This window comes from Argentina silus, assembly GCF_951799395.1.
Source record: "Argentina silus genome assembly, chromosome: 20".
Lineage (NCBI taxonomy): Eukaryota > Metazoa > Chordata > Actinopteri > Argentiniformes > Argentinidae > Argentina > Argentina silus.
Window position 1 is genome coordinate 4,695 of NC_139674.1, and position 12,526 is coordinate 17,220.

Consider the following 12,526-nt stretch of genomic DNA (forward strand, 5'->3'; position numbering starts at 1 on the left):
TAAAGTTTTGGGTGAGTGTATATCTAACTATCTTTGTTTTTGCTGGTCTGTAGGATCTATGATGGCTGTCAGCCCGTCCTGTGTATCATGGACACAGCCATGATCTAAACCATCCTCATCAAGGAATGCTACCATCTTTTCAGTAACAGGAGGGTAATACGCTAAATTGAAGTTGTTGTATGGGGAAAAAAACATAAGGGCTTCTTAAATAGATAATATCCTTGTTATTATAGCATTATTAATATTAGGTTAATCTTGCAGTATATAATAATTATTATTTTTCTAGAATTTCTATCTCAACGGGCCTCTGTATGACGCCGTGTTTATCGCTGAGGATGATACATGGAGACGGATCCGCAGTGTCCTGTCTCCCTCCTTCACCAGTGGGCGGATCAAAGAGGTACAGTCCCATCTCTCCTCTCCTTCTTTTATTCATTCCAACAACACAAATAAATGAATGACTAACAACTCTGACGTGTGTGTGTGTATATGTGATTTGTACTATGTGTATAGTGTGCATTCATTGTTGTTTGTTGTTGTGTGAAGCAGCAACTTTAATTGTCCAAGACAAATTTCTATCCGGGACAATAAAGCATATTTAATCTTATCTTAGATAAGTTCAGTGGTCAGATGACAGAGTATAGAATAATAGTTCATCTTTGGAGTCACTTATTCCTTGACTATATACATAATGTATCCTGTATGAATGTATATTCTCAGGCTATATAAATATTAAAATAATTCCTGTTTCAAACATGATATTAACCCATGTTTTGCACATATTAATCCATGTATCAATCATCATGTTTTTCCATGTATCCTTCCCAACTCAGATGTTCGGGATCATGAAGCAGCACTCTGGTAATTTGGTCAGCAATCTGAAGAAGACGTCCGATAACGAAGAGCCCATTGAACTAAAAGAGTGAGTATTTCTCTCCGAGAAGATAAGGTGAATTTGTAAATTCAGTGAACTCCCCCTTTAATTTTGTGGTTGTGGTTCTGGTGGTCAAAGATTGTGTGGTTGTGTTCCAGGGTCTTTGGACCATACAGTATGGATGTGGTCGTCAGCACTTCATTCAGTGTCGACATCGACTCAGTCCACAACCCCTCTGACCCCTTTATGACCAACATCAAGAAAATGCTCAAGTTTGACATCTTCAGCCCACTGTTCCTCACAGTTGGTACAACTGCCCCCATATAGCTTTCAGTCTAAATCATTTTGTGCTTAATAAATGAAGCTATCGATTTCATTGATTAGACTGACATACACTGTGGAAACACTCTAATAAGTCCCTTTCTCACACCTACCACCCCATTTCTCCCACTCTCTCCATCGTCATAGGATTGAGCGATCATGAGATCTTGTCCCAGGCGATGATTTTCATCTTTGCTGGCTATGAGACCACCAGTAGCTCTCTGTCCTTCCTGGCCTACAATCTGGCAACCAACCCTCACATCATGACCAAGCTGCAGGAGATAAACACTGTGTTTCCCAACAAGGTAACCCCTCTGCAGACTCCTATATAGTACTATTCATGTGGAACAGGAAATATGATAGTGACAGTATTTTAGAGGGTACTGATGAGTGTGTAACCCCTGTGCACTGTAGACTCCTACAGTATATATTACTGTTGCTTTGGAACAGATGGTTAGATAGGTGACAGTATTTTGCAGTGTGCTAATGTGTCTGTAGCATCCCTGTGCAGACTTCTGCCCAGTGCTATTCATTTGAAACACGAAGTAGATAGGTGTTGTTGGAATCTTCAGAATAGTTAAAAGGCCAGTACCTGAGGACCTGAGGGATCTACAGGGTATATACCTTAAAAGCATGTCTGACATGCAGTGGTGTGCGTGACCATAGACTCTAGAATCTAGATCAAGAGAAGGCTGAGTGAGTCACCAATTCTTAGCAGGTGGGTTTGGAGCAAATTGGATAAACTGTTCAAAATAGCAATATGAAACTGGAGCTGTGTTCACACTACAGCACTGTTATAACTACAGTGGTGATACAATAGTACACCCTACTGGTCGAAATGAGGAAAAGCTTACGGCACCGGATCCTCAACCGACCAATGGTTGAGCGCCGTTGAGCGCCGTTGAGCGCTAACCCACCAATGACTTTGTCTTTTCTATTCCTAAATGAACCAGCTGATCAGGTTTTTTTGTTGAATTGAAAGATGTTTTAATATTTTGTAGCGCTCAACTCACCAATCATTGAGCGAGGAATTTCAAACGTCATCTAATGTATACGGCTCCGGCGGTCACTATCGGTGAATCTCATGTACGATGTCCCTGTTACTCAGGTAAGTTTTATCCTCTTCATCCTTCGCTAGTTAGACATTTGTTAGGCATGTATAAAGCTGTGCCGATTTTGTCAAAAGATAAAAGATTGTCTGGAAATCAGCAACTGACCATACCATCGTTGACATATGCGGGATTTGGCTTGTTAATGTGTAATGACAACGTATTGACAACCTGTCAGTAGGCTAGCTGGCTAGCGCTAGCAGCTAATGGGTCTGGTGACACGGAGTTGAGAACGAACAAACATCCCATAAAAAGTGTACCCACACACTTAGAACAAGCGCATGGCGAGAGGTCTCATTGCCCGGTTTCGACGTGCCAATGCTCCTGCGCCAAAAGTCTTATATGCAGACAACAACTGCTGTCGGTAAGTTTAATAACAATTCCATTGAAACCTATGATGAAATTGATAATCCAAGTGATGTACATATCAGTTAACTTCATATAATTTTTTTGCAAGACACACATGGATAACACAGTTATAAAAACATGTAACACACGTACACAAAATGTTGATATAATTTCAGTGACAGCGGTTCATCCTTCCTGGAGAATCTGTTTGGTGACTGGGTGCAGAGGGGTACTGTGGTCAGGCTGGACATCCGACACTGGCTGCACCGCTGGGATACTGTTGTCATCAAACAGAGCCACGCCAAGTACGGGGTGTTCATGAGTGCCTTGGCAGGTGCAGTGCTCGCCTACAACAAGGCGGACATGATGCTCCTAGTCCAGGCGGTCAGGAGTGGCAACCAAGAGCTGTACGCCAGGTATTCGGACGAGGAGATGATGGCGTTCCTCAAGCCTCACCAGGTCAGGTCGTATGTCAGGCGCATTACCCGCGGGGTTGTGGTAAGTGTGATATTGATCCATGTATGAATTTCATGAATAAGAAGCAAACATACTTGTTTATTTGTCAATATGGATTCAACTGTACTGGACTAAGGTGCCACTCAGATCTAGTTTTGAAAATAAATGTAAGATCATTAGGAGTAACGACTGATTTAACACTGTGACGGCCCGCTGGCCTGTGCCTTTCCCTTCACCATATTTAACCCTCTGTTTGTCCTCGTTGTTTCTGTGAGTATTCCAGGTGTGCAGACTCTACCTGTGTCATGCTGTTTCCTTTGTTTTGCCTTTGCTATCTTTTGTCTTTGTCATTTGGATTTGGTGCAGACGTTTTGCCCATTTGTTTGTTTGATAATTGCACCATATGGGAAAATAAAGCCAGTTTTGTTATTGGTAAAACCTACTCCGTCCATCAATTGTGTTACACTCATTCTAGTTGTGACAACACTCAAAGCTGAGAATATATATGTTACAGGAGACCGCTTTGGTGATTGAGTCCATCATTGCAGAGTTCAGGGGACCAGCAGGCCTTGACATTGACGGAATCCACCTGTTCAAGTCGACAGAGGCAGTTGATGCTCACTGGGCAACTGCAAGCAAGCATCTCAGTTGCATGCAGGTGGGTTAATGTCTTTGCAGTCATCGTGTGTCATTATAAAACCATTCAAACTTGTATGGCAACATTTCAAAGGACACCAGAATAAATAAGGAACTTGCAATTCGTTGTGCTTTACAGGATCCCCCTGGCATACAGCTGTATGTTTCTGTGAAGGTGGTGGTGCTGAATGGCGTTCGGCTGAACAAGCACAGGTGCCGGCGAGGCAGTAACTCTTTGGAGGGGTTGCACGCACACCTGTACAATGCCATTCCTTCACAGAGATGTGGGATTATGCCATTCCAAGTGAGTAATTAAAAAAAACAAAAACACTTCGATATAGCGTAGTTTCAATGATGCATTTTATTTCACAGCTTTAGTCATCGCTTCTAAGCATATACAATAACAGTCAAAATGGTCATGTGTTTCAGGTATACCTGATGGCCTTTGCTGTGCAGTGGAACAACCGCATGGCATCACTCCGGGTTGCTGGTGGTCAGGGTCGGCAGACGTCGTGCATGGACGTGCGACAGATCCAGCGCATCAATCAGCAGGCCGAGGTTATCTTCGGCAAGGATCACATCCTGGAGCCCAACTTTGCTGCTCCAATGCCCGTCCCTGATGCGTACGAGCACCCAGACGAGGAGGAGCTCCTTGGCGTGGAGTATGCCATGTGCCAGTCCACCAGCTTCACTGCTAGGGACTACTATGTCCAGAAAGGTACAGTACTTAATCACACACTTACGCAAGGTTATCCTTAGTTATCCATAGTTTTTCATGCATATTCTAGCAATGACGACAAACATGGTATAAAGTTAAGTTTTAAAAGCAAAGAAACCGTGCATATTATTGAATGAATCCACAAGTGGTTGTTGTAACTACGCAGACACATTTGTGATTAGTACAATTACATATTTGCAGTTGAGGAAGAGCAGTCTCGTGAGGAGTCGGAGTCGGAGTCGGTTGAACAGGAACAAGGTGAAGATGAGGAGATGGCAGACGAGGGTCTTGGCATGTCTGCAGAGTCAGAGGAGGATCCTATCGACAGCGTCTGTAGGAAGCATGCCATCCTAACCCAGGCAGAACAGGTGGAGGAGGAGGATAGTCCTGCTCTGCAAGATGTGCTCATGAGCCAGAGACATCTGCATCTGCCAGGAATAGAGGAAGTGGAGACACTGGCCTTGCTGCTTCTAGAACTGGCAGACAACAGCGACCTCCACCTAGTGCCAGCCGACCTCAGGCAGAAGATCACCACCGCCGCCAGCTCTCTTCACGAGCACGACAAGACCGCCGCCCTATTCGTCAAACAGTATGAGTCCAGGTGGGGCTACACCTTGTTTGGTCGGTGCCTTGTTTGAGTCAGTGTTTCAAAGTGTTTTAGCAAGTAGAGCAATACAGTCAGCCTATTTATTTATATTGTAGTTAAAAATGCACTTTGTAGTTTAATTAAAGAATGTCCTTGTCTTTTTTTATTATTTATATTGTAGTTAAAAATGCACTTTGTAGTATTTTTTTATACAAACATGTTCTGGTCTATGTCCAATATCCGGTCCAATCTAACCTCTGTTTCAATCTAACACAATTCATTTACATACCCTTTATTGTTAGTTTATGTTCAATTAATCGGTGTTTTTGTCATGCGTGTCCTCGTGCCGTTTTTTTGTGTGCATGTCCTTGTGATGTTTGTATGTCTTTGTCAGCTCCATGTTTAACTAAATGTTTGTAAATGTTTGTCTCTCGTCATCTCACTCATGGCCTGTACCTTGACGTGGTGAGTGGGCTTTCAACTAAACAGGTCTGCCTACTTGTGTTTGTGTGTCATAAAAATTATATATCTGTGCCCCATACATGGAATCTGAGTGCATATGTAGTAAATGGAAAAATGTGCATGTTGAAACCTTTACATTGGGTTCTTTGTAAATTTTGAATGCATTTTCGTTTCACAAAATGCACTGTTCTCATGTCTTATTCAGTAACTGTTGGTGACCATCTGCGGCATTTTAGCAACCACACTCTCGCAGTTCGTTGGGACGAAACACATTCTAGTTAAAGAATAAAACTGTAATACTATTTGGTAATTTGTGAATAACACTTTTAAGTAATAGTATAAATAAAAGTATTATAAAAGTATTTCAAGTATTTTGGAGTCTCTGTATGCTTGGGTTTCAGAAAAAAAGAGGAGGGTGGGACATGTCAAAAATGATTGTAGGTGAAACACCTAGAGTATAAGCTCTAAGAAAATACTTTTACCAACACCCAGTTTATTAATTATGGGCTGCATGGTAAGTAGGATGGTGGGGCATATCTCATGTCACACATCATAACACGAGGTGCAAGCATTCAGAAATGGTATGGTTTGTATGATCAGTTTCCCCTTTTAAAGGGGAAATACACTATGGTATTTTTTGGTCAAAGCAATGCATCAATGGTGATCAAGTATTATAGACTACAATTTAATCTGACTCCAATAAGATTAGTAGGTTGACCTCGAATGTAGTTTATCAACTAATAACACATGAGTAAGGCTAAGAAGGGCTACGGAGGAAAGAGATATGAATGGTGGTTTATTTAACAGTTACCAATAACCTTAAATGTAACCAAGTAAACCAAATGAAAGAAATCAAGTTACATAGGTTAAAACCAGATAAAACAGAGAAGTTGTCTTTGTGTCTTCTCCCAGACTCTGAAGTGTCAATATGCATTGCTAATTAGATTGTGCTGACTGCACCCCCTGGGTGGTCATTACAATGAGTCGTGTGAATGGCTCAGATGTCTTCCAGACAAAGTGAGAGTGCATTAAATACATTCTTACACCCTTTATAGTTCAGGCCAAAAATGTTATAATTGTACACTTTTCCACCTAAATATATAAATCTCATCAATCTACATACCTGTTTATACCTGTTTATACTGTTCATACGGCATTCCATTTTTATATTTATTCTGCTATCTACCCTATTGTTACTGTTAATACATATATACTGCTAGACTGCATTGCCTATACAGCTCATATGCTGATACACTGTTCATACTGTAACCTATTTATTCTGCTTATAATGCTACTGCTATTCATTTACTGCTTACACTGCACTACTATACTATACTGCACTACTTACTGCTCACATACTGCACTACTTGTATATACTGTTCATTGCATTTTCTGCTTTTTGCACTTCTGGTTAGACGCTAACTGCATTTCGTTGTCTCTGTACTTGTACTCTGCACAATGACAATAAAGTTGAATCTAATCTAATCTAATCATCTACATCAACTCAAACTATGCAAATAATGCAAACAACATTCAGCAGCCAAGTGGATTTCAATCAATTCTTATACATGACATTTCTGTAAATAGAACTTCAGGCCAGTGAACACCAGGGGGCATCCTTCTTTCTGATCAATTTTCATCCGATCCCAGGTTGAGCAATAGGGACTTGGGGGGGTCATGGGCCATTCCCAGGCGGTCTCCCATCCAAGTACTAACCCGGCCCGACTCTGCTTAGCTTCCGAGATCGGACGAGATCGGGCGTGCTTTTTTTTATTTTTTTATTTATCTTTTTATTATCAAAAATACATATTACAAAGCATATTTTACATTATTTACAAAAGGTGTTCAATACATCTAACATGGACATGACATAAACACACTACATTAAACGTGACGGACATAACACACACAGAACATTTGTGAAATTGTATTCAAAACCCCCAAAACAAATCAAAGAACTAAAAAAAAAGTGCCCAATGCTACACATTAAAACCTAAATCCCCAAATCCAGTTGCTGATATCAGAGTGCTGTTTTTTACAAAGTGTTTTTCAAAATCCACCCTCCCAAAAGTGTACACTAATCTAATATTCTTTTTAAAAAGTGACACAAACAGATCCCACACCCTCATAACTCTCACCTCATAATGTGCTACATTCCTCCTACATACAATAGCATACCTTACATTGCTCATTATTACATTCACCAAATTAACATTAACATTTTTCTTTATTCCACACATTCCAAACAACAATAGTTTCTTCCATTCCCTTTCATTTCCGACTTTCACCCCACAGTGTACATTCAACAAATTTTTCACATTCTCAAACAGTACAGACAACATTGAACATTCAAAAAATAAGTGATCAAAATTTACATCTTCCATTTTACATACATCACATTCCCTACATACATTCTTGTCAATTTGGTGCAAAACAACATTTGTGAAAACCCTATTGTGCCTAATTTTAAAATCATTGTGCTCACAGTCAATACTATTATATTTTACATTCAAATTTCCCCAAACCTCTTTGACATTTAACCCCTCAAAAACCTTTTCCCACACCTTTTCCGATGCTGGCCTCTCCATCCCATCACCCAGTAAATCCGTGTATATACATTTAGTTGTGACATTTTCAAATTTAACCCTAAAACCCTTCCTCTCTACACTCAACTCTACCATCCTGTTTGATTCACCTACCTCTCCCTGTCCTAACATTAATATTTTCCACCCATTACTAATGCTGTCCCTAATTCTCTTGTACATTCCTATAATAACCTGCCTTCTTACATCCTTATCTACTCTTCTTATTCCCTGTATGATTTCCTGTTCTGATTTGAAATTGTTATTGCTTTTGGATATTAAATGTTTGACCTGTTTTATTCCTGCTTTTTCAAAATGTTTATTTACCAGAATTGCATTGTTATGAGTTATTTTTGTGTTGTGAAAGATTGGTTGATTTAACACCTCCCCCTTGTCCACACACTCATACTTTACATGTTTTAAATATTTCCCCCACGCTTCAAAAACCTCCTTATAAAAATCTGATACTCCCTCACACCTTGGTTTGTTAAAAATCATACAAAGACCATTCACACCACATCCACCACACCTGTGCAAGTAATCCTCAAAAAAACCCATCCAACAATACTCATCCCTACTATATAAATATTTTTTAATCGTTTTAACCCTCAAAGCCCTTTTTTTCACCTCTACATCTATCAATTTTAACCCTCCATCCTTAAACCCATTCATTAATACCCTGTGCCTAATTTTTGCCTGCTTCCCATCCCACAAAAAACTATTAATGGCCCTATTTAACTCATTCACAACCCACAACGGCAGCTCTAGTGCACTCAACACGTGATTCACCCGTGACAAAATTAAACAATTTACTACTATCACCCTGCCCCTCAACTTTAACTTCCTCATTTTCCATAAATTCAAATTCTGCTTTACCTTATTCACTACCCCTGCCCATGTAACATCTCTTGCTTCCTTTTCATTCTCACCTACATTCACTCCTAACACTTTTATCATCCCTTTCGCAACTTTCATTGGTACCTGAAATTCCCTCATATCTACATTCCCTACACACATAATTTCTGATTTCTCTATGTTCATTCTCGCCCCTGATGCTTTCCCATATTCCTCTAATAAATACATAACCCTATTTAAACTGCCTACATTTTTCACTGTTATGTTTGTGTCGTCTGCATATTGATGAATTAAACTCCTCCCTCCCCCTGGAATATTGATGCTTTGTATGTGTTGATCTTTTTTTAACATGGTGGCTAATGGTTCTGCTGTTATGCTGTATAATAAAGATGATAATGGACACCCCTGCCTAACTGATCTTTCTAAACTAAAACTATCTGTCACTACCCCATTACACTTCACCCTACTCTTTGCGCTACTATACAATAATCTAATCCAATTCACTAATCTATTTCCAAACCCAAATCTCTCTAATGTCCTAAACATAAACTCATGTTCTACTCTATCAAATGCCTTGTTGAAGTCTACACTCAAAACTATACCTCCCTCTTCCTTCATATGCCTCACTACATCCCTGACTGACCCTATCGTATCTGCTATATCTCTCCCTGGAATACTGTATGCTTGTGTTGATGAGACTATGGACCCTACTACTGACTTAATTCTATTTGCTAATACTTTTGCTAATATTTTGTAATCCGTATTTAATAAGCTAATCCCTCTGTAATTCCCTAACTGCAACTTGCTACCCTTATTCTTATATAATATTGTAATTAAACCTGTTGACATTGTTTCACTAACCTTCCCTATCCTTTCCATTTCCCTATATACCTTTAACAAAATTGGACTAAATAACTCGCTAAAACATTTATAAAACTCGCCTGGCAGGCCATCAGAGCCTGGGCTTTTGTTGTTAGATAGACTTCTGATGGCCGCATTCACTTCAAATTCTGACAACTCACTCTCACAGACTCCCCTATCACTATCTGATAACCTATGCTCAACTGTCCCTAATACCTCATCTACACTATCTTTATCTACACTACCTTTCTTAAATAAATCGCTATAAAACCCCTGTACTGTTTCCAATATCCCTACATAATCATTCACTATCTCTCCTCTTTCATTCTCTATTTCTTCTATATAACTCCTACACTGTGTCCGTTTCTCTAACCCCCAAAAAAAAGATGTGCATTTTTCCCCTTCCACCGCATATTGTGCCCTACTCCTAACTATTGCTCCTTTACATTTTTCTTTTTCATGTGCTTCTAATTCTCCTTTGATACCTATATATTCTACTATGTTTGTATTCGGATTCCTATCTATTTGTCTTAGTTCTTCAGCCATTCTTTCTCTCAATACCCATTCTTTTCTCTTTCTTGCTTGATTCCTTTTCCTACAATACCTCATACTTAAACTTTTCACTTGCTTTTTTACACATTCCCACCATTCACACACATCCTCCTCATACTTTTCACACATACTTTGCTCCACAACACACTTCATCACCATCTCTCTATACTCCTTTTCTGCTAACACACTCGCATTCAAACACCACACTCCCCCCCCTTTCCCTTTCTGCCTGTTTCCTAATTGAAATGTGATTGCTGCATGATCGCTATATCCTGTAAATGTGTACTGTATATTAGTTATTTCTTTTGTGATTTCTTGAAAAGCTAAAACTAAATCTATCCTACTCTGTTTCAAAACCCCATTAACTATCTGCCTCCTTGAAAATTCCCTTTTACTCGCATTTCCCTCCCTCCATACATCTATCAAATTCCTAACCTCAATCATTTCTAATAAGCCCCTCCTCCCTGAATCCTGCCTAAAACTATCTACCCTATATGTATCTAACTTGGTGCAACATACATTGAAATCCCCCACCAGAATACAATTACCCTTACAGTGCACACCCAGTGAAACAAAAAACTCTCTCTTTTCAATCTCCCTATTTGGTGCATACACATTTATCAATCTATACTTTACATTATTGACATCAAACTCTACACCTAGCACTCTCCCTTTCCCATCATTCAAAACCTCTGTTATATTTTGCACCACATTTTCTTTTACAAATATTGCAACCCCACATGATTTCCCCAATCCACAATTTACAAACAACAAACCCCTCCATTTTCCCTTGACTTCTGTGATTTTTTCTGTTGACCACTTCGTTTCTTGTATTAACAAAATGTCTGTTGTAAATCTTGCCAGAACTTCCTCTACTTTCTCCATGTCATTCAAACCATTGACATTAAGTGAGGCAATCGTGACCATCATAAACAAGTGAATTAAAGTGTATGTCATTTTCAACATCATCTTTTCTTTTTTCCTTTCCTCCTTTCTTTGATTTTCTGCCAGCTGGCCATTTTGTTCGGTTGTCCTACAAATGCCCTCTTTCTCATTCCCTTTCCCATCAACATTTCCTCCTCAGACCCACTGTCACTCTTCTCCTCCTCAGTTACCATTAACACCATCGAGTCAGACATTTGGGGTGGGGGAGTTATAGGTATTCCACCTCGCCAGCTAGCCGTTTCGTCTAGCGTGGGTGTATGGGTCGCCTCTCTAGACTCCATAGCTGCTTTCTTTCCTTCATTCGGGCGCACAGTTCTCGGAGGCAAAGGCTCCCATAGTTTAAGAGGAGACTTAGGGCAAAACATCCTAAAAAAACAACAACAGTCACTGCAACATAGGTCTGGCAGAGCATTACCAGAGAAGATACCCAGCGTCTGGTTGGGTCAATGGGTCACAGACTTTTGCACTTTTGCATACAAAGGATTGGGGACCAAATACTAAACATGAGTGCTTAATTTAGACATTTGATAATGCAAAAGAAGGAAAAATGCTTGGGCACCAAAATGGCTAGAGCCAACCCTGATTAACAGAACCTTTATCGAGCGCACAACATCACATTAATGCCCATAGGAAGAATGAGAATAGAGTATCAACAAAATAACCAATTTAACACAATTTAAAACAACATACGTCTGTAAGTTTTAACCATACGTTAACGTGCGTCAAGGACAACGCGGGAGAATGATGCCCGTGATGGGCCTAACCCAAAACTCAAAGAATATCTCGCTGTCCCTCTCCTTAAATATCATTCCCAACAAAGGACAAGGTGTGAGATACATTACAATAGCAAAGGAATTGACAAATGGTGAAAGCTGAAAAATCTGAAACATAGTCAAAACCTTAGACTTGCCAAAATCAAGCACTGATGAGCTCAGCAATTGCAAATGGCTGAGGCTTCACTGCAAGATGCAAACCACTAGTTATTCTTAAAAAGGATAGTCAGGTTACAGTTTGCTAAGAAGTACCTAAAAAGCCTGCAGAGGTGTGGAAAAAAGTCTTGTGGACAGATAAGATGAATATTATCAGAGTGATTGCAAGAGGAAAGTTTGGAGAAAAAAGGATCTGCCCAAGGTTTACAGCATACCATCTCATCTGTGAAACATGGTGGAGGGGATGCTATGGTTTGGGCATGTATAGCTGCCACTAGAACTTGCTAACTTA

The 12,526-nt window shown here is 39.9% G+C and overlaps 1 protein-coding gene and 1 pseudogene across 2 annotated transcripts in view; one reads left to right on the plus strand and one right to left on the minus strand.

The window, feature by feature from the left end:
* Nucleotides 1-4,350: 4,350 nt before the first annotated feature.
* Nucleotides 4,351-5,140, plus strand: LOC310820242 (uncharacterized protein; the record flags this gene model as incomplete). Its single annotated transcript, XM_083691826.1, has 2 exons — nt 4,351-4,462; nt 4,664-5,140. The coding sequence occupies 2 exons, from the start codon at nt 4,351-4,353 to the stop codon at nt 5,098-5,100; spliced, it is 549 nt and encodes a 182-aa protein (XP_083547952.1). The 3' UTR covers nt 5,101-5,140.
* A 2,363-nt stretch (nt 5,141-7,503) lies between these two features.
* LOC310820243 (cytochrome P450 3A27-like) overlaps nt 7,504-12,526 on the minus strand; it is an 83,257-nt pseudogene continuing 78,234 nt past the window's right edge. The window contains exon 13 of the transcript in view: nt 7,504-7,524. The product of the transcript in view is annotated as a cytochrome P450 3A27-like (transcript). The remainder of the gene's footprint in view (nt 7,525-12,526) is intronic.